At 40.9% G+C, this 23,455-nt stretch overlaps 1 protein-coding gene across 3 annotated transcripts in view; it reads left to right on the forward strand.

Moving 5' to 3' along the window:
- Positions 1 to 23,455, forward strand: part of MAP3K20 (mitogen-activated protein kinase kinase kinase 20) — a 194,886-nt gene that overhangs the window by 49,284 nt on the left and 122,147 nt on the right. For all 3 annotated transcript variants that reach the window (XM_073545903.1, XM_073545905.1, XM_073545904.1), the window contains exon 3: positions 11,075 to 11,162. In XM_073545903.1, the coding sequence (XP_073402004.1) occupies positions 11,075 to 11,162 (88 nt within the window). The remainder of the gene's footprint in view (positions 1 to 11,074; positions 11,163 to 23,455) is intronic.

The raw sequence follows: 23,455 nt of genomic DNA on the forward strand, positions 1-23,455 counted from the left end.
TAAACCCTGTATATAACGTCATAGGCCTCTGCAACCCAGCGTGCAGTACAACTGTAAGGGTCAAACGCTCATTTACTAATTGAATAACATGACTACCGGGAAAAAACAACCAGAGTAAAACACAAAGTGAATTATATCCTGTGGTCTGCTGCCACTAAATATAGCAATGCAGTACTAGGTTTAATAGCAACTGCTTGAAGTGGGCAGTGTTAAGAGATTTCTAGATTTGTAAGGTGTTGTCTGAGATCCCATATACAGTGGGGAAAAAAAGTATTTAGTCAGTCAGCAATAGTGCAAGTTCCACCACTTCAAAAGATGAGAGGCGTCTGTAATTTACATCATAGGTAGACCTCAACTATGGGAGACAAACTGAGAAGAAAAAATCCAGAAAATCACATTGTCTGTTTTTTGTTTCATTTTATTTGCATATTATGGTGGAAAATAAGTATTTGGTCAGAAACAAAATTTCATCTCAATACTTTGTGATATATCCTTTGTTGGCAATGACAGAGGTCAAACGTTTTCTGTAAGTCTTCACAAGGTTGCCACACACTGTTGTTGGTATGTTGGCCCATTCCTCCATGCAGATCTCCTCTAGAGCAGTGATGTTTTTGGCTTTTCGCTTGGCAACACGGACTTTCAACTCCCTCCAAAGGTTTTCTATAGGGTTGAGATCTGGAGACTGGCTAGGCCACTCCAGGACCTTGAAATGCTTCTTACGAAGCCACTCCTTCGTTGCCCTGGCGGTGTGCTTTGGATCATTGTCATGTTGAAAGACCCAGCCACGTTTCATCTTCAATGCCCTTGCTGATGGAAGGAGGTTTGCACTCAAAATCTCACGATACATGGCCCCATTCATTCTTTCATGTACCCGGATCAGTCGTCCTGGCCCCTTTGCAGAGAAACAGCCCCAAAGCATGATGTTTCCACCACCATGCTTTACAGTAGGTATGGTGTTTGATGGATGCAACTCAGTATTCTTTTTCCTCCAAACACGACAAGTTGTGTTTCTACCAAACAGTTCCAGTTTGGTTTCATCAGACTATAGGACATTCTCCCAAAACTCCTCTGGATCATCCAAATGCTCTCTAGCAAACTTCAGACGGGCCCGGACATGTACAGGCTTAAGCAGTGGGACACGTCTGGCACTGCAGGATCTGAGTCCATGGTGGCGTAGTGTGTTACTTATGGTAGGCCTTGTTACATTGGTCCCAGCTCTCTGCAGTTCATTCACTAGGTCCCCCCACGTGGTTCTGGGATTTTTGCTCACCGTTCTTGTGATCATTCTGACCCCACGGGGTGGGATTTTGCGTGGAGCACCAGATCGAGGGAGATTATCAGTGGTCTTGTATGTCTTCCATTTTCTAATTATTGCTCCCACAGTTGATTTCTTCACTCCAAGCTGGTTGGCTATTGCAGATTCAGTCTTCCCAGCCTGGTGCAGGGCTCCAATTTTGTTTCTGGTGTCCTTTGACAGCTCTTTGGTCTTCACCATAGTGGAGTTTGGAGTCAGACTGTTTGAGGGTGTGCACAGGTGTCTTTTTATACTGATAACAAGTTTAAACAGGTGCCATTACTACAGGTAATGAGTGGAGGAAAGAGGAGACTCTTAAAGAAGAAGTTACAGGTCTGTGAGAGCCAGAAATCTTGATTGCTTGTTTCTGACCAAATACTTATTTTCCACCATAATATGCAAATAAAATGAAAAAAAAACAGACAATGTGATTTTCTGGATTTTTTTTTCTCAGTTTGTCTCCCATAGTTGAGGTCTACCTATGATGTAAATTACAGACGCCTCTCATCTTTTTAAGTGGTGGAACTTGCACTATTGCTGACTGACTAAATACTTTTTTTCCCCACTGTATACTGTCACAGTTTCACTGTGCCTTTCTGTTGGACACTGGTGATAAGAGTTTTATTTTGGAGGGCTTTAATGTGGTGCCACCAGCAAGGGGTGAAAGATATGCTAGGATTAAAAAGCATTGAGATTTCATACATATGTCTAGCTGGATGCTTTGTATTGCATGGAGGCATATTAGGTCCCCCTAGATGTGCTTGACCTTTTACTATACCTATGATATTTTTCTCTAAGATTTTATACACACTGTATGTCTGACAAGAATTAAGCAATTGAACGTGAACTTTTAGGCTATGTGCCCATGTAGCGATTCTCATGCAGAATAAACCTGAGCAGAATCGCACACCCTGCTCCCGGGAAAACGCATGCGGCTTTTGATGCGCTTTTTTAAGCGTTTGTCAAGCGCTTTTGCATGCGTTTTCCTAAGCGTTTTTGCCCATATAATTGATGGTATGTGGAATCGGGGGCGATTCCGCAAAATTAATGAACATGCTGTGTTTTTTACAGCTAAGCAATTCCGCAGCGGTAAAAAACGCAACATTGGCACAACATGTGCGTTTTCTATTAAAAATGCATGGAACGCTTTTTTTAAGCGTTTCCGCAGCAGAGTCGCACGTTTAAAAACGCCGCGGAAACGCTTAAAAAACATTAAGTGGGCACACAGCCTCACACCTACATTTTGTTATTCTAGTTGTCTTTTTAGGAACAAACAGAAACTGAAGCAAATAGAACCAGAGGTAGATTAATAGGAGGCAAACGATGGAACAAGGAAGAGTTAGATTAGTGAAGTGAGGTGATAGGTCATTCTAAAGAGATGCGTTTTTAAAGCACACTTAAAAATGAGGGAGGTTAGGAATTCATTGGATTGTTCAGGGTAGTGCATTCCAGAAAACTGTCATAGCATAAGAGAAGTCTTGGAGACGAAAGTGGAAGGTTTGGATTACGGAGGATGTTAGTCATAGATCAGTTGCAGAACAGAGAGCATGGGTAGGATGACAGACACAGATGAGGGAGATGTAGGGTAGTGCAGAACTGCGGAAAGCTTTGAGGGTGTGAGAGATAAGTTTGTATTGCATTCTGTAGTGTACGTATGGGTAACCAGTGCAATGACTGGCACATGGTGGAAGCATCGGTGTAGTGGCTGGATAGAAATACGACTCTGGCTGCTGCATTCAGGACAGATTGGAGAGGAGAAAGTTTGATAAGAGGATGACCAATCATTAGAGTTGCAATAGTCCAGATGAGAATGAACAAGAGCGACAGTAAAAGTTTTTGCAATTTCAAAGATTAAACCCTTCGACATATGACGTATATATGTCATATGTTGTGTCTCCCCCTTTGATGCGGGCTCCAGCGCTGAGCCCACATCTTTTCCAGAACATGACAGCTGTCATGTGCCCCTAACATCTGTGGGTGGAATCGCGATAACAGGGAACCAAAACACAGTATATACATGTTTGGTATCTGCGAACTCATAATGACCTGGAAAATCATAATCGCAGGTCAGTTTTAGCATTTGGTGAACATGGTAAATAAATAACCCCCCCAAAAAAAATAAAAAATTGTGGAATTGCACTTTTTTTTGCAATTTCACTGCACTTTGATTTTTTCCTGTTTTCCAGTATATTATATGGTAAAATCAATGGTGTTGTTCAAACGCACAACTTGTCCCACAAAAAACAAGCCCTCACACGGCCATATTGACCAAAAAATAAAAAAAATATCGCTCTGGGAAGAAGGGGAGCAAAAAAAACGGGTTAAAATAATTATTATTAACATTATTATAGGGTACTTCTGGATTCTATTATGTGTCCAGTTTCCCTTATCAAAACTTGACAGACTTAGCATAGTGCTTTGGGCATTGACAATCTCATCTACATATTTGAAAATATTTGATTTCCTATGTAATAGACCTCTATCAAAGGCCACACAAATATGTTAACACTTCAGTTCCAGCACCTTACCTGGAGCTGCCAGACTGTCATACACAAGAGGGAACAATTTAAGATTTGGTGTATAGGGGACACTGCTGTTTTACAGTCTCAGATTTCAGATAAGGAAGGATTGGACATGTTGGATTTTATGTCCAGTCTGTTTCTGCTGATTTGGTATACAGGGGACGCTGCTGTTGTACAGTCTCAGATTTCAGATAAGGAAGGATTGGATATGTTGGATTTTATGTCCAGTCTTTGTTTCTGCGGATTTGGTGTACAGGGGACGCTGCTGTTTTACAGTCTCAAATTTCAGATAAGGAAGGATTGGACATGTTGAATTTTATGTCCAGTCTTTGTTTCTGCAGAACTGAGCCAAGGAATCCTGAGTTAATACTCCTTTAGATGAGACAATAAGCCTGCAACAGCTTATTCTCCTTCCCAAGCCTGCTTGGACGAGCGTGCATGTTTCTGGTAGTGTTAGAAAAAATGGCATTTAGTTGGATGCTTTCGTAAGTGTATAACATGGGGGCAGAGAGGGGGCAAGGACAAAACTGTTAGAAAAGTTAATTTTATTGTAAAGTAGGTGGGAGTGCGAGTAATACAGTTGGAAATAAAACACATTTTTTGCAGGAAGAATAACAGAGGAATGGCAGGATGCAGAACAATAAGAAAATGTGCTGCAGAATTTCATGACAAATACCAGTATTCTTTTTTTTTAAACCAGACATGTCAGGGAAGCTGGCGGGTCCTGTATGACAAGTATTCAGGGTTAGTTTTAAGATAAAACAATTGAGGCACTTACTCCCAAGTGTTAGAGGGGCCCCAGAGAAATCTGTATTTTACTTACCGTAATATGTATGTTACTTTTATAAATAAATGCTTTGAATTGTGACAAATAGATGGTGTCGAGCGTTATAGAGCCTTAGTTTGGAGAATCTTCAGTGTTTTTCCTTATATAATATATCATTTTCAAGGCCCTTGCTTTTATTTCATAAGTACACCACTGAAAGAGGTATTTTACTTTGCTGACTTTGGCAAAGCTCCAGAGACTATGTTAACGTTGTTTCACAGAAGTATTTATTATGGAAAAGAAGGTGATGGTTACAAATTAGGTTACATTTATACTTCCAATAAAAATATTGAGTTTTTCATCGTATTACTATTTTAACCTGTCCTACCCATATAATAGTAAGTGCTACAAAATCATGTCCCAACACATCTGATAAAATAATGTAGCCGACCCCGGTAACTCATTTTATAGACAATTCAATAGAGAGTGTAATATAGAGGCTATAGGAGGCAAAAGATGCTACATTTTTTTTTAACAAACCCCAATAGCGATAACAATTTCTAGCACCAAATGCATGCAAAAAAATATTAATAATAATAATAATAATTTTTATTTATATAGCGCCAACATATTCCGCAGCACTTTACAATTAAGCGGGGACATGTACAGACAATAAATAATACAAGTTAAGACAATTCAAACAGTGACATTAGGAGTGAGGTCCCTGCTCGCAAGCTTACAATCTACAAGGAAATGGGGGGACACAATATTTTGTGTCAAATATTCCACAAAAGCTGATTTAAACAGTAGGCCATTTTCTGATGACAGCTTCCCTTGACTAATAAATATAAAATAAACATAACAGTTTGTTATTTATCCTACATTCTGAAAACCATTAAAAAAATTACCAGAATTGCCAAAAACTATATAAAGTTGGTATTCCTCAATTGATTTGATCTGCAGAATAAAGTTAAATTGTAGAATTGCTGTCTTTTTTTCCTATCTTCCATAAATTTACCCTAAAATGATTCTACTGTATTAACAAATAATGGATTAACAAAACTAAAATGAAATCCATAAGACATTTATTCTAAAGTCTATCATTTAGTTGGCCTTCCATAAATTTAATGTGTAACTATGAATTAAATGTTTTCCAAACTTTCATGCAGGTGCTCACACTTCTGTCCCCCTAAGTTATGTACTTCAGCACATTTTTTTTTAGGTTTTTGTGGGGGTCTCAGGAACCAGATCCTTATTGATCTATGGAACGTTTAAAGGGAATCTGTCACCCCATTTTCGGCCTATGAGATGCGGCCACCGCCATCAGGGGCTTATCTACAGCATTCTGTATTGCTGTAGATAAGCTCCTGATGTAACCTGAAAGATAAGAAAAACAAGTTAGATTATACTCACCAGGGGGCAGGGGTGGTGGGTGTCGCGGTTCAGTCCGGCACCTCCCATCTTTTAGAGATGACGTCCTCCTTCTTACTTCTGCCGCGGCTCCTGCGCAGGCGTACCTTATCTGTCCTGTTGAGGGCAGGGCAGAGCAGAGTACTGCAGCGTGCAGGCGCCGGGAAAGATCAGAGAGGTCGGCGCCTGCGCACTGCAGTACTCTGCTCTGCCCTCAACAGGGCAGAGAAAGTACGCCTGCGCAGGAGCCGCGGCAAAAATAAGAAGGAGAACGTCATCGCTAGAAGATGGGAGGCGCCGGACCGGACCGCGACACCCATCGGACCGGACCGGATCCCCGGGTGAGTATAATCTAACTTGTTTTTCTTATCTTTCAGGTTACATCAGGGACTTATCTACAGAATGCTGTAGATAAGCCCCTGATGGCGGGGGCTGCAGCTCATAGGCTGAAAATGGGTGACAGATACCCTTTAAGAGGCTATAACATATAGAATTAAAAAAAAAAAAATAAAACTTTGTCCAGGCATGCAATTTTTTCTCAGTCCGAAGAAAAAATCAAACATGTGCATGGCCCCATTGGATAACATTCATCTGAGTGCGATCGAGTGTTTTGTTGGATCGAACGTACAATCATCTTCACAAGCCAGGAGGTACACATATATTTAATCCATATAAAAAGAAAATTGACATCAACTTCTACAGTATTTTTGTATTCAGTTCATCACTACTTGCAGTATCATTGTTTTCTGCCAGTTAATTTTTCACCTGCAGAAGCTAAAAACAGGTACAAATGATATCGAAGGTTAGGAGCGCTCTGCCGGATACTTTACGGTAGCTTTATCATTGATTTTTTTTATAGTGCAGCATAATCAGTGTAAAAAAAGAAAAATCAATGAACGATTCTTAAAAGCAGTTGCTAGAACCCTCCTGCTCTCTGGTGTCATCTCTACCTATTTATTTTACCGTCAGGCTCGTATTGCACCAAGGAGGGGGCACATAATTATCCTTCATAGGATATTTACCGGTATTTTCATCTTATTTGCAGTATTTTGTGGCACTGTATCCGGATCATAGTAAGTAATATGTAATGATCAAGTGCCTCCAGTGTTTCAGCTTCTGCCCTGATAGACATCCATGCTCATTTCAGAAACATACGCAGAACTGAAGTTTAATAAACCTACGTTTCCACCGCTATTGTTTCATGTTTGCTCCTTTAAAGCCCCATGACTGTTTTACGCCTTTTGTATTCCATTTTTTGGGGGCAATAAGGAAAATAATTATCAGCTGGTTTCTTTTGTAAGTTTCAAGTTAAAAAAAAAAAATCATAAAAAAAGAGACAATATCTACCTTTGAAGAACATAAGTGACATCCTGAAAACAAATGTTAAAGTAGTTGTGTGAAGCGAAGGCTTTCCAGAGCTCATTTTTTCCCTCTTCAGTGACATCAAAGACAAAGTAAAAGATCTGACATAAATCAGAAAAGTTACTTTGCTGTTTTGAACGATTGCAATCAAAGGAAATGGTTTTTCTAACTACATAAACTATAGTAAGAGAGGTCACCGAACAGCACTACCACCCCAGGATCCGCTGCACTTTAGAAGTATGTCTAAAAGCTCGCGTGAAGCATCTGACACCTGGGGTTTGATTCATATCCGTATGGAAAATGCACATACAAAGTTGCTAATGTACATGTAACATAGCACTCGCTTGTTAGATTATTCCCTGGGCTCCAATTTTTTTGGTCGCTTCTCCGTAAAAGCTTCAGAACCCATAAAACAACAGGAAGATTCTCTGGATAATTCACAAGTTTATTTGGGAAAGTTTTCCAGAATTGCACCATGGTCTGTATAGCGCCTCCAAAAAAATAAGCCATTTTTCTTTCTTTTATGTTTTATTGTTTTCTTGAATTTCTTGTACTTCTTGATGATATTGGTTTTGTTTGTCCATTATGTCAAAGTTTTGAATATAGACTGTGTGGGATAAAAGTGTGTTGGAACTACCATGTGAGGGTTTACATGGCAAGAACCGCTTCATCAGGTGCTCAAGAAGACCTTTTGGAGCATGGTCCGGTTGTTACACCCCTTCGTCCTGGATTGATGTCCAGAGTCAAACTTCATTGACTGCTATTTTCGTTTAGATTAATATTGATATACTAGGTGGTGGCACGATTCTAACGCATCGGGTATTCTAGAATATGGCCAGCGGGAGACGAAAAAATAAAAAAAAAGGTTATTCTCACCTTCTGACGGCCCCCGATCTCTCCACGCTTCCGGCATCTTCCGGTCCCAGTAATAAGATACATATCATGGAATCATAGAATGTTAGAGTTGGAAGGGACCTTCAGGGTCATCGTGTCCGACCCAATGCCCAATGCAGAATTCATTAAACCATCTCAGATGTCTGTCCAGTCTCTGTTTGAAGACTTCCATCGAAGGAGAACTCATATAACATAGGGTAACATATATTTACTTTATCCTATAGCCCATTATATAGGACAGTGATCCATCCCCACCTTGTCTCTAAGTATGTGAGAGTGAATTTGTCAATATTGGATTTTCACAAATCAGTCTTGAACAAAAATCCCAAATAGCGTTAGACACAGCAAATTTATTGAAAATCTTTCACTCTGTAATGAAATTTGGGCTGTCCATCAGCAAGAAAATTAAGATAAAGTCAGCTATAAACTGCCTTATATTTACAATATCATTTAGATAATAAATTTGTTGCACGGTGGTTGTTCATACCCTAAGGCTACTTTCATACATCCGTTTTCTGGAATCCGGCACGATGCGGCGAAAATGTAAAAAACCTGATCCGGCACCGGATCCGGTTTTTTCCTCATTGACTGTCATTATCGCCGCATCGTGCCGGATGGCCATGTGGCGTGTCAGGTTTCTGCCGGAAATGGGAAAAATGCGCCGTCCGGCGTGTGCAAAAAACGTTCCCTGTAACGTTTTTTCACAGCGCCGGAACGGTTTTCAGCACTGCGTATGCCCGGGCACGTTGTCTTTTAATCCCATAGGTGCTGTGATTCTCTCTCTCTCTCTCCATACCTGTCTGCGTCTGTCGCCCTCTTTGCGCTCTGGCTCCTTTAAATCTTCACGACACCGTATCCGGCCGTAGACAGACATCCGGTGTCTGCGCTCCACGCCGCATCCGGCACTACGGCTTTTCACCGCAAGGCGCCGGATCACTGAAACCGGATATGTGAAAGTAGCCTAAGCCAACCCCATCTTTTAAAAAAATCTGAGGGATTGTTACAGAAGGCAAAAATTTACAGCAATTTTAGCTTAGATACGTTTTGAACCCAGGTGTTCAAAAGGGAATGATAAATTATCACAATCGAGGTTGGGGATTTGGTGCCTATTTTATTCATGTAAAAATTGCAGCATTTTATAATACCAGTAAAGTGGATGAGTTTTAACTTATTTTCATGCAAATGCTACATTTTTTTTGTCTGGAAATTTGGCAGAAATTGGCATTTGTTGTGTTTTTAAATCCATAGACGATCAGTTTCTTTTGTGGAAATGCACAATTTTTACGCAAATTTTGCCCATTTGCTTCAAAGAGGACCCTAAATCCTAAGGTTAAACTTTTTCCAAATTGTCCCGATTTTTTCAGAACGCAAGTATGCTTGGCTAAATGTACATTTGTATGTTGAGGGTCGGGGGATTAGCTTTCAATTGAACAGCAATCAAATGTTTACGGCCAGCCTCAATCATTTTTCCACACGGTAAAATGTGAACATAATATTTCTATAGGTAAATAACATGGACCTACAAAAAGGGAGTGAGATAATGATAGAAATATTGTCTTTGTTCACAATATTTTACAATACATGGTTTGATTTGTGGCTTAATAATCCCCACCCCACCTAGATCGGCTGTACAGTGTATGTGTATGTACAGAGTATTTTTTTTTGGTATGACGCTTTCGAAAACCTTGAGATTTCAAGTGGAAACCACTTGGAAATAAACCACTTGAAGCATTTTCTTGGCAGACTTTTGTTGGACAATGCCTAGTTTGGAGTGGATTTCATCAGGATTGCCTTCAAAGTTTCTCAAAACCAGATGTGAAAAAAGATGTTCAAAATACTGAACCAATGAACAGCCACAGAAATGAATTGGAAGAATGTTCTAAGCGTTTCTTAAGCAATTTTTCAAACGTTATTTGGTTTGGACCTTTTTGAAACAACTCCTAACGTTTGTGCACACAGACTGTGTAGTTGAATGATGATGAGCAGCGACATCACTTCCTTGCAGTGTGTTTTTTTCTTGTTCTAATCGTAGGAACATCAAGCGCTGCTTTGTACATGGTGGACTTGTAACCATAAAGCCTATATGGGACTGTTTATGAGACAATGACTAAACATGTGAGTGAGCGGTTTATTTAAGAAAATACTTAACAGAGACATTGTTTAGTCTATGGCGTAAACTTTAAAATTGCGTCCACTTAAATGTGTGAGCTGTCACATCTACAATGGAAGAAAAATCACTCGACGTGTAAATATTTTTTTTTTCAAGTCTAGTACAAATTTCTTCATAAATGAGGATGTGTGCCTATTGCTGAGATGTGCGATATATATTCTGCATAAAAGTTTTGAAACTTGGCATCTGCATTTTTCAATTTAAAGAACTCTAGCCTTTTTCTTTTTTTAATTCCAGCACTGGAGTGGTGCTACTCATCTAAGTCCCCTGCCCTTATACTTACCAGCCATTGTCTTAATCTTTTATTGACACCGCTCACACCGGTTTCGAGCAGCATGTGACCTGTCGGATCGCTTCCGATCCGGGGGTCAGTACTGAAAACTAACTTACAAGTTCTCAGTTAAATAAAAGCTATTGAGCAAATGGTTGGAAAAAAGAGAGTGATCCACTTATGTTTCTTTTATGGTTTAATATGCTTTATCTATTCAGACATACAGCTGCAAAGCTGCCGTAAACTGCAGTGTGACCCCGTGTGGTTTTGATGCTATGCGTAGCTGCAGCCTTATATGTGATAAGTCAGGACTGCTTAGTCGCAAATTGTAACTCTGTCGTGTTCCGTACATTGTCGTCATCTCTGGTTTTCTTTCTGTTTACAGGCAGAGATACTTAGCATGCTCAGCCACAGAAATATCATCCAATTTTACGGAGCTGTACTTGAACCTCCAAACTATTGTATTGTTACAGGTAAGAATAGAATTTGTGTTTCTGCAAATATATCAGCTCATTGTGTCACAGCCAAAGATGTCTGAAACATTTGTGATCCTGAAATAAAAAGTAAAAAAAAGTCTTTCTTTAAAAGACGGCTGGGAATTTACAGTTATAGAAGCATTGCAGCAATTGTTTTTCCCTTACAGATCAGCATCTGATTGTCTACCACATCCTGCACGTGTTTTATCTATCCCCTGGTGCTTGAGCAAAGCATTACATGGGCTGCTAGAGCGAGTACCATCTCTACCTACTGTGATGACACTTTGATTACCCTCCCTTTTATAGTCTCCTATGTAAGCGCATATAGTGTAATATAATATAAGAACTGTGCAATCATCATCAGTAACTGTGATAGGAGTGAACATAAAATCATGTAATTCCCGGGTGTTACCATGAAATGGCTTAAAATGGATAGGGGATAACTTTAAATACTGGGAATATTCCTGTAAATAAAGGTCTGTTAATACATTCTCATTAGTATATAATCTTTAAACAGCATCTTGTTGATGGTTTCCACTTTTGGAAATAGAGGTTTTTTTTATTTTAACCCTTTACAACTTCCGTTTCTGTTTTTTCCTCCCCTCTTTCAAAGAACCATAACGTTTTTATTCTTCTGGCCACATAGATGTATAAGGGCTTGCTTTTTGCAGGCAGAGCTATACTTCTTAATGACTCCATTTATTTCACCAAATAGTATACTGAAAAATGGGGGAAAAAATGCCAATTCCAGCGATATTACCCCCCCAAAAAAACACAGAGATTCTGACATTGTTTTTGGTAGTTATTTCTATGGTGTACATTGCATGGTAAAAATGTTAACGCAATATGATTTTTCTCATCAGTACGATTACGGCAATACCAAACTTGAACAGTGAAAAAAAATTGTACATTTTTTGGTAGGGATGAGCGAGTATACTCGTTAAGATTCGGTACTCGGCGAGTAATGAGGTACTCGCGGAACTCGAATCCTAGCGAGTAAATTTCACTACTCACCTTGCAATATTCGGATCTCTCGCCGGCATGAGTTAGCCAATCACAGTAAAGCTGCCGCCTTCTTTTTTGTGGCATTACTGTGACTGGCTGGCCGCGCAGTGTCACTGTATCGCTGGAGCCCCAGGAGAGCGGTCTCATCAGCTGATGCGGTTACTCTCCACGGGCAATCGACGTGGGACCCTCATTATTAATGGCATTATGACGGAAAGGTGAGTATAGGTTGCTTTATTTTAATTTTTTTACAGGTGATCAATGGCTTTGGGGAATTAGGTGTGTGCGGTGGTACGTACTCTATGTTATGTGTTGTATTTTGTGTATGTACTGTATGTTATGTGTTGTATGTTCTATCTGTCCAAAGAATGTTCTTCCAGAACTGTGCTGGCTTTTTTAGAAGTTTTTTAGCAAAGTCCAGTCTAGCCTTTTTATTCTTGATGCTTATGAGTGGCTTGCACCGTGCAGTGAACCCTCTGTATTTACTTTCATGCAGTCTTCTCTTTATGGTAGATTTGGATATTGATATGCCTACCTCCTGGAGAGTGTTGTTCACTTGGTTGGCTGTTGTGACGGGGTTTCTCTTCACCATGTAGATTATTCTGCGATCATCCACCACTGTTGTCTTCCGTGGGCGCCCAGGTCTTTTTGCATTGATGAGTTCACCAGTGCTTTCTTTCTTTCTCAAGATGTACCAAACTGTAGATTATGCCACTCCTAATGTTGTAGCAATTTCTCGGATGGGTTTTTTCTGTTTTTGCAGCTTAAGGATGGCTTGTTTCACCTGCATGGAGCAAAACCTTCCAAATGCAAGCACCACACCTCAAATCAACTCCAGGCCTTTTATCTGCTTAATTGAGAATGACATAACGAATGGATTGCCCATACCTGTCCATGAAATAGCCGTGGAGTCAATTGTCCAATTACTTTAGGTCCCTTTAAAAACAGGGTGGCACATGTTAAGGAGCTGAAACTCCTAAACCCTTCATCCAATTTTAATGTGGATACCCTCAAATGAAAGCTGAAAGTCTGAACTTCAACTGCATCTGAATTGCTTTGTTTAAAATTCATTGTGGTAACGTCTAGGACCAAAATTAGAAAAATGTTGCGTCTGTCCAAATATATATGGACCTAACTGTATATTTTGATAGATCGGAATTTTATGAACTTGGCAATACCAATTATATGTACCATATATTTCTTATTTGTTCATAATCTTTATTTTTAATGGGGGAAAAGAAAGATGATTCAAACTTTTGTTTTTTTATTTTTTTTATATTTATTCAAACTTTTTTATTTGTTACTGTATTTATTAGTCCCTTTAGGCAACTGTAAGTTTTGTTTCAGGAGAACTTGCAGTAGACTTGCAGTAGACAGTAGACTGTCTGTGTGTTCCACTAGCTCCTCCCTCTCTATAGAATTTTAAAAACGCCAACTGTCATCTCCTATCTTAGTAATGTGAACATCTGTCTGCACTGAATACTGATTTTAACCATGAATTGAGAGAGATTGATCAGTCCAGGAGGAGAAAAAGGCAAATTTTATCTGATAAGATATATTACAAAGTTACTTATTTTCATATATTCTATTGATTTATTAAATAAAAAACTAAAACGATGGTTACTCTAAGTGTCAAGAATATAACAATATCTTTTCATATAAGTAAGATTCATAATTTCTCGATTAATAATCCTTGCATGCATGATGAAGCAGAGAAGAGTAACACATCAGATAACTGAAACTTGCTTGATTTGTCTTGTAGACATTACAAAAAAAGTGGAGGTCGTTTACACAATGTAACTCCCCTAATCCCTTTGCTTATTACTGTACCATGAATTCCCCTAACCCTGCAGATAAATATCATTTTCTGGCATTTTCTGAATAATAACAGAGGTATTACTACTTCTCAGTTTGCTTTTTCTTCCCAGAGAGTGGCTAGAAATGTTTCAGCTGGTTATTACATGGTATTACAGTAAATTACCCATAAGACAATTAAGTACTTAAAGGAAGACTGTGTTCTGTGTACTTATTTTATAAGGCTGCATAGGATATATTTATGTATTGGTGTTACCTGTAGAAATCAGGATGGTCAATCTGTTTATTTTCGAATAATATAATGAAAAGAAAAAAAAAATTGCTGCAAAATGTTGTTGTAGAACCTAAGATAAAAACAAAATGAGCAAATACCAAGTAGTAAGTCAATAAATAGTAACAGTACATGTGAACTTAGTTAACATTGTTTGATCAGAAAAACGTAAAAGCCATCCCGCCACGGTAAGGTGTACCAATATCAGGACAGTACCTAACACTTGTGGCTTAAAAAAAAAAAAAAAGAAAAAGAGAATGAGTAGTCCGCTCACCGTTTTCCATGCACTTCAGGAGAGGTAGAGTCCACGCATGGAGCCACTCTGGTCCTGGGCGTTTCTTGAGAAAGAAATGCAAAGGGAAAAATTTCTTCAGCACAGAAGGGGTAATGAAACTCCACATTTTTCTATATGCTTGTGAAAAGACCTGTTGGATACACCAATGAAAATCACGGGAGTTACTAGATTGACGCGATTCGACTAGATAGTGTTAGTCATTGGTGTATCCAACATGTCTTTTTACAAGCATATAGAATAAACGTGACGTTTTATTACCCCTTCTGCGCTGGAGAAATTTGTCCCTTAACTCTTTTAACTTTTGTTGCTCACCTCACTATGTATCAGCAGACGTAAGGATAGGAGCAGAGTAGAATCAGTCTCGACTGTTTATATATATATACAGTAGACAGAGTTATGTATTGGTGTTAGCTGTAGAAATCAGTATGGTCACTTTCTTTATTTTCTATTAGTATAATAAAAAGAAGTATTTAAATTGCTCTCCTCTTCGGAGAGGAAGAAGACTAGAACTCTAGCGTTGCCTATTGGAAGTAGCAATCCTAAAAGTCAATATCGACTCTTTAACGAGGCTTGCCTTAGTATAAAATCCAAACCAGAATCTCAATTTGCAGGCACGGTGTTTTAGGGTATCACCCCTCATCACTGCAAAGCATGGGATTTGATTTGGCTATCAGACAGGCTTAAGACTGGGATCTAAGGGGTAAGGTTTCTCCTTGTTGAGAGTGACAAGCCAGGCCTGGCATGTCAGAGTGAGGAGACTTATACACCATGCATGCTCTTCTGGGAAATTAAATAAAGATGGCACTAGAATTCTAGTCCTCTTCCGGTCTGAAGAGGCAATTTGCATATTTAATTTCCCAGGGGATCATACAGGTCATATAAGTCTCCTCACTATGATATGCAAGGCCTGGCTTTTTACTCTGCACAAGGAAAAACGTTATCCCTTAGGCTAGCTTCAGACTAGCATTTTGGCCCACAGCGCATGGCCACCGCTAAGCCCCGCCCCCTGCCGCGCCCACTCCGGTCATCTCCTCCTAGTGTCGCACATCGCTGCATGCAATCTGCACACCCTATCTTTAGCATAGGGTGCGCAGACCGTGCGCTGGCCATGCACTAGTAGGATTTTTCATGCGCTGCGCCCTTTTGACGGTGCGCCGACCGCACCATGTTGCATTCTGGTACACTCGGAGCACCGTCAAAAGGGCGCAGCGCACTCAAAATCCTACTAGCGCATGGTCTGCACACCCTATGCTAAAGATAGGGTGTGCAGATTGCATGCAGCGATGTGCGACACTAGGAAGAGATGACTGGAGGGGGCGCAGCAGGGGGCGGGGCTTAGCGGGCCAAAACGCTAGTCAGAAGCTAGCCTTAGATCCCAATAAAAAGACAAAAACATTGCTCAAAATCTTATTGTAGGGAAATCCTACATTTGGGTCAGGACAATTTTGAAGGGGCTGAAATGAAAAGTTTGCAGAAACGTTGTGTGACTATAGACTGCTGAAATCGTGGCAGTGTGTGATTCGGAGAGCTGATATTTTACTTTGTTATTACATGTCTATTTATTTAACGTCTCCTCTTCTGTCTCTTGTTGTCCAGATTGGGCGGCATAAACTTATTGGCAGTTTTTGTCTCTCCTTTTCCTCTCTAAATATCCACTGACGTCCTTGTAGGCTCACTGGTTTTACGTTCCTTCATACTTGTACACATTTTACCGTATATATTATTTTTAGACTGGTTGACATGGTGTTGGCAGAATCATCGGTAACACTCAACAGTCAGGGCTGTTTTTCCTCGTTCTTGTCTTTGTACTCTGTTTTTACTAGGTGTAATAAACAAGACAACCAAAAATCTGTCCTGCATCGTTCCAACAATACTCTGTAATATTATGATCATATAGAAATAATAATATAAAAAATAATACAACCATCACATAATAATACAACAATAATGAGCAGTAATTATAGAATATAGTAACAAACGCAATAATAAATAATAGTCATAATACCATAGTATGTGTAATACATTGTGTAATACAAGTATTGGCGCACCTACACATTACAACTACAGGATCTTTTATGACATGGCATTCTAAATCTGTGGGGGTTGCCTTCTTCCCTTGTTGCGGAACTCTTCTGGGAAGACTTTCTTTGCATATTTTTGACCCTTCATTCACAGAGTATTTGTGAAGTCAAACATTGTGATGTTGGATGAGAGGACCGTTTTCGCAATCTCTGTTCTAGTTAATCACAAATGGGGTTGAGGTCCAGGGTCTGTGTGGCCAGTCAGGTTTTTCCACACCAAGCTCCTCCATCCATGTCCTTATGGACCTTTCTTTGTGCATTGGGGCAGTCATGCTGGAACAGAAAAGGGTCTTCCCCAAACTGTTCCCACAAAGTTGGAAACATACAAAATTGCCCAAAATGTCTTGTAGGCAGAAGCATTAAGATTTATTTTCACAAAAACTAAGGGGTCCAGTACAACCCCTAAAAAACAAGTCCATGATATTATCTCTCATCTATTAGGCTACTTTCACACTTGCGTTATGAGGCGCAGGGCCGCTGCTAAGCTCCGCCCCCGGCCGCGTCTCCTCCGGTCAGCTACTCTTATGCAACACGGTGCGTTTGGCGCACGTCAGCGCAGTGCCAAGAGGGCGCATGTGGCGGCAAAAGCATACCAGCGCACAGCCTGCGTACCCAATGCTAAATATAGGGTACGCAGGTCGCATGCAGCGTCATGCGCCCATAGGAGGAGCTGACCGGAGGAGGCTGCACCTCATAACGCAAGTGTGAAAGTAGCCTTAATTTTACAGTTGGCACAATGCAGTGAGGCAAGTAACGTTCTCCTGGCATTCACCAAATCAAGATGTATCCATTAGCCTGACAAATTAAGAGTAATTTGTCACTGGACAGAGCTCATTTCTACTTTGTCAGGGTCCAGTGTTGGCAGCGTTACACTACTCTATCCAACGCTCAGCATTGTGCTTGGTGATGTAAGGCTTCATGCAGCTGTTCAGCCATGAGGCTCCCAGCGTGAGCACAGTTTTATGCTGATGTTATACCAGAGGAGGTCTGGAATCTGCAGTTATGGAGGCAGCAGAGCAATGGTGACTTTTCTGCCCTCTGCTCCTCAGCACTCGTTGACTCCTCTCTGCAATGTTACGTGGCCTCCACTTCTGCGGCTGAGTTGCTGCGGTTCCTTCCACTTCTCAATAATATCACTGACAGGGGATGGGGGAAGATTTAGGAGGAAAGAACTTCCATGACCTGACAATGGCAACGTAGTACCGGATACTGCATATATCAGTGAGCTCTTTACCACCAGCCATTCTATCACGCATGTTAGTAAAGGCAGACAGAATGGCGGGGGCTGGATTTTATTTGTGGCAATGAGACTGAAAAACCTGAAAGTCAATGATTAGGAGGTGTTTCCCAAATATTTTGTCAATCAAGTATACATATTACTCAAAAGACAACTTTTGTGCACTGAGAGAAATCTTCCAACCAATTCATAAATCAATGCAATCTAATCACTTCTATGGTCCTGTTTGATAAAACCAAGAGAGAGACGGACAGAAGATAAAATAGTACAAGATTCTTCAACATTAGTGAAGGTCTCTAATGGTTTTATGGTTTAAATCATTTTGACACCTTCAGGGGCTTTTATTTTTACTTTAATGAATACATCTTTAACTAAAAATGCATAATAGAGTAAGGTTTTATTTCAAAACATTCTACTGTTTAGTTTCTGCAGCCTCTATGTTTCACTGTACATAGTAGATTGCAGAGTGAGTGAATCCAGGGTGCGGCAGTGTTTGTAACACTTAGGGCCGCGTCACACATAGCGACTCACCAGCGATCCTGACAGCGATATCAACTTGTCAGGATCGCTGGTGAGTCGCTACATGATCGCTGGTGAGCTGTCAGACAGCTTCACCAGCGATCAGCACCAGCGACGCAGAGCGCGCGGCGCCGCTGTGTACGTTAGTTACCAGCGCGCTGATGCAGGGAGCTGGTAACTAAGGTACACATCTGGTTTCTAAGGGGCGTGCGTTAGAAACCCGATGTGTACCTTGGTCACCAGCTCCCTGCATCAGCGCGCTGGTGACTAAGGTACAGAGAGGGTTTCTAAGCACCGCCCGGTGCTTAGAAACCCTGGGTTTACCTTAGTTACCAGCTCGCTGATCGCTGGTCTCCCTCCTGTCACACGCAGCGATGTGTGCCGGCCAGCGGGAGACCAGCGATCAAAAAAATGTCCTGGCCATTGCAGGCCAATCAGCGATACCCGGCAGGGGGGCCGGTCGCTGGTCAGTGTCACACACAGCGATCTCGCTGGTGAGATCGCTGTTGCGGTACAAAACTTGTGACTCAGCAGTGATCTCGCTAGCGAGATCGCTGTGTGTGACGGGGGCTTTACACTTTCCTTTCTTTTATCTTGTAAGCTGTTTTGACCCCCCCAGTGAACTGATAATGATTACCTATCCTGAGGATTGGATACCAATATTAAACCAGTGGTAAAGTTATTCAACTATATTTTAGTCCCTGTACGAGTGTCCTACATCTCAGATGGGCGAATGTTATTAAACTGTAACCTTTTTTACCTTTGCTCTCCTTATTCTGTACCATCCAAAATGTAAATTTATTTCCAAGAAAAATGGTGATTTATCCATATTTTCTTTATATAATTCATCATTGCTACTCGGAGGTGTTTATTTTTTAAAATCTCTTACCGCTTCCTCAGGCGAACTTCCAGGTTAATATTAGTTTATAGATAGAGCGGATAGCAATATGTTCTAGCAGAGCTGATTATCAGTAAGCAAACAAGGCTGATATAAGCATAGGCAGCCGTTCTGTCAGTGTCCCTGGATTATCCCTTCTCTTGTCTCAGAAGGGATCTTATATTATGGTTATGATTTTTTTTTTTTAGCCACTGAATAAAAGCTACAGCGTAAAGTGAAAGAGGTTGTCTAGTCTTAAGCTGCAAGTCCGTAGTCATTCTATGTGACTGCAGACTTGTGATGTTCACATTGCACGTACTGCACCCTGTGAGGATTCTCTGGTGCCATCGCCAGGAGCCCCAGGCACGTGACCTCAAGTATGTGATTTTCATACATGCAGTCATGTGCCGACTAGTCGTGCGCTGTCTCACTCAATGCAAGTGTATTGAGCAAGGCCAGAAACAGTCTAGTCGGAATGTGGCTGGAAGTAAGCAAATCGTATACTTGCAGCCACATGCCCGCAGTTACACCAAATCTGCTGCTGTGTGAAGACATCAGTGACACAGAGCTGTCTCATTCACACAGCAGAGGCTTTGTCACACAACAGATTACATCAGTGACTGCCATCCCTTGTGCAGATTAGAAGCTGCAGACCCCCATCACTGGCCATCACACAGTCTGTTCTCACTGCTGCCAGCAGCCTGGGACAGTGAGGGAAGGAATTACTGATAATGAGTTATGGATTGTAATCATGGAGTGGCCCAGAATACAGGACGATTTTCCCTCCTCACTACTTTCACTTTCCATAGATCACTGTTCAGTGTGTGTCTGGGGTAGGAGCAGCTCTCTGCTCTCTGCACTGAGGCTGCTGGAGGGGAAGAATTTGTTACTGTGTGATGAGGGCTGCTTCATGTGGACCGGGAGGGCCTGTAGCTATGGAGGGTGGGGTTGTTGCTATAGAGGGCATGTTTGGAGTAGAGTAGGAGGTTACGACTAGTTCTCATTTCAATGCCATAACACTCCCCCCTTCAGAATATCTGTTCAGAATATCTAGAAAACCGTGCAAACTAGTGACAGAAAGTAAATTACTTATGGTCATAATTCTGCAGCCCAGATATGTACTGAGATTATGTGAAAAGCCCGGACAACCCCTTTAATTAGCAGTGCTGGCTCTACTGAAGCAAGCACCGCCTCCATCAAAATCTTGGGTATGCAGCAGTTGTTAGGGTTTATTCTATGGAGAAAAAAAATCCGCTGTGCACATGCTGCGTAAAAATCTGCGCAGAAACGCAGCGGTTTATTTTCCGCAGCATGTCAATTCTTTGTGCGGATTCCGCAGCGTTTTTACACCTACTCCATTATAGGAATCCGCAGGTGTAAAAACGCAGGGCAAATCCGTACAAAATCCACAGGAAATCCGCATAAAAAACACGCAGATTTTGACTTGTGGATTCTGCCAAAAGTTGCAGATTCTGCGCAGAAAATTCCGCACAGCAATCCGCAACGTGTGCACATACCCTTAAAGTGCTGGCAGATGCGCAGGACAGGAAGCAGACAGGCTTCAGAGGAAAGGTTTTTCTTTGTGATATTTCAGTGGATATATTTATTATTTATTTTACTCACTTATATAGTGCCATTAATTCCACAGCGCTTTACAGATATTGTCATCACTGTCCCCATTTGGGCTCACAATCTACATTCCCTATCAGTATGTCTTTGGGTAGCACTGACTCATGTAATGATAGAGGGGGTCGGAAATACATGTGGATGGAAAAGTGCCCCTAAATGTTCTACTTCCAGAGTGCACAAAGAACCTCTGTAACATATTTGAATAAGAACTATTTCTGGGAAATTAACCAACAGATTAGGACAATACAGGAATGATTTTTGCTAGGCCAAAGTCCCCTATGAGGTACTGTGCTGGATTTCACCACTTGTCATGTGCTAACAAACTTCTATTAATCATTACTGTTGATTCCTCGGAATTTCCACATCTACACATGTACACTCAGCCCAACCAAGAGTGTATGCCTTCCAGGAACAGACTGGGAGTGAAATTCAGCCCTGGCATTTGAACGCACATAGGCCCATGTTGTTCCTCGTCCCTGATGCTTCGTCTAAGGTCACTGATACTGTTAACAGCATAGCAGGCAATGCAGCCCACCACTGGACCAGCCCATCTGGCATTTGCCAGAATTGCCAGATGGCCAGTCCGGCCCTGATGCCTTCTCAAAGGGAGGAAGGTAATAACCAAAATCAAAAGATGGGGCATGTTGAAATCCTGCATGCATGATCTATAATCCAAAATCTATCATCAGGAGAGAGATAGGACACCCATCCATATTAGATAACCAACTGGTTCCATTGAAATCTGCTTGTTCAGCCAACATTCATCTAATGTGTATGGGCACTATTATTGTAACTTTCATCCCAATGAGGGATGTATTAAGAATGCTCAGTAGGGAAGATCTGGGTAAGACAAATGCGCACATTTAGGGCAGTACCATAAAGATGGGGGTGAGGGTGATGGTAGCGCTCACCTATAAGGGTTGTGTAAGTGCACATCACCTGTAGAAGCCTGATGTGCCGCAGCTGCAGCCTCATGGCTGGAGGAACGTATGGTCCAGATAGCAGTTTGGCAAAAAAGAGATTATCACGGTGTGCGGGCTACACTCAGGGAAAGGATGAAATCCGAACAGTATAAGCAAGTTTTACTATTCACACTAACGCGTTTCGGGACACGAATGCTCAATAGTTAAATACAAGTTTTGGGCATTCCCGACAGTGCCCATGAAATTCTAGGATAGTCAGCACCCATGAAATGCTTCTTTTTTTTGCAACTATTTACAGAAATGTCCTATTTTCAGTAAACCTTTGGTCACCGTCTTCAGCTTAGGCCAGCTTGACACATCCCCAAAACTTGACCGTTCTCACACTGGAAGACCTAGCATTAGCGCCGGGTCTCGCAAGTAGAGCTAACTGCTTCATAGGTCAGGAGACCTGAAGGCCAGGCTGAGTATTCCAATGCGAGTACTGTCCATGTTTCACAGATGTGTAAAATCGTCCTTAGCTGCATTTAAAAATAATAGTTTATATATAACGCTGCTTCTGTTCTTACAAATCCTCAAGCTTTACACTGCAGCACTGCTTGAACTGATTCTCTTTTCAGCAAGGATACATAAGCTGAAAAGTTATGCAGCCGCGGTGACTGGAACATATTATTCGAGCACGCCAAAGACACTCGGTTGGCACTTGAGCATGCTCAGATAACACCTTATCCCATCATTAGTCTCAACCACAGAAAGTGATGCATGAGGAAACACCTTGCTCAATAAAGCAGAGGTGTAAAATACAAAAAATGTATATGTGGATTGATCTGGTCAAGGAAAAATCTTCCAAAGAGGTTTGGTGATTATTGCTACTGTTTTCATATTCATATGTATTAAAATTGAAATTTAGTGAAAGTTAAAAACTGTATAAACTCCCCCTTATTTCACATAACTATATGATGCCGATGACAGTAACATGACTGCAGCGATGTGACTATAAGTGGAAGGTCAGCCGATCACAGCAGAGTCCTCCTCAGTGCAGATGACATGATCATATAAAAATGACAATCCCTTTAAGTACTCTCTCCTGCTGTGACCAAATGATCCCTGTCAGGCAGAGCATTGATGAAAGCTGTGACAGCTGGAGAGTCAATACAAGATGAAGACGCCAAGAATATACAAAGGAATTTCTAGTTCATTTTTAGGTTCTAACAAGTTCCACCTAGAGGAAATTAGGACATTTTTACAGGTCTTTTTGGTGACATTTTTTTTTTTAAACTTGTGACAATTATACTTGTTTTTTTTTCCCCAGTGGCAAAAAACTACAAGAAAATGCCATACCTATAACATGTTGCTATTTGAAATAAAAAAAATGCCAGTGACCCCAAAAATGCTATAAAAAGTGCCACAGACCAAACCTCTGCCTACATAGCCGCCTTAGTACTTTACTGTACGCTTCGTAGCTGCATCATTAGGCATTAGTTCACACGATGCATTCAATATGCATTTTTTTACACCGTTTTCTAAAAACATGACAAATGTAGAAATTTTACAGAGTTTTTGGAAAATTGCATACAAAAATGAATCGGGAACGCATAAAAAAAGTTGTAAAAACCACCACCCACTGGACTTAGGATATGT

This window comes from Dendrobates tinctorius, unplaced genomic scaffold, assembly GCF_039654945.1.
Source record: "Dendrobates tinctorius isolate UK_male_01 unplaced genomic scaffold, ASM3965494v1 ptg000143l, whole genome shotgun sequence".
Lineage (NCBI taxonomy): Eukaryota > Metazoa > Chordata > Amphibia > Anura > Dendrobatidae > Dendrobates > Dendrobates tinctorius.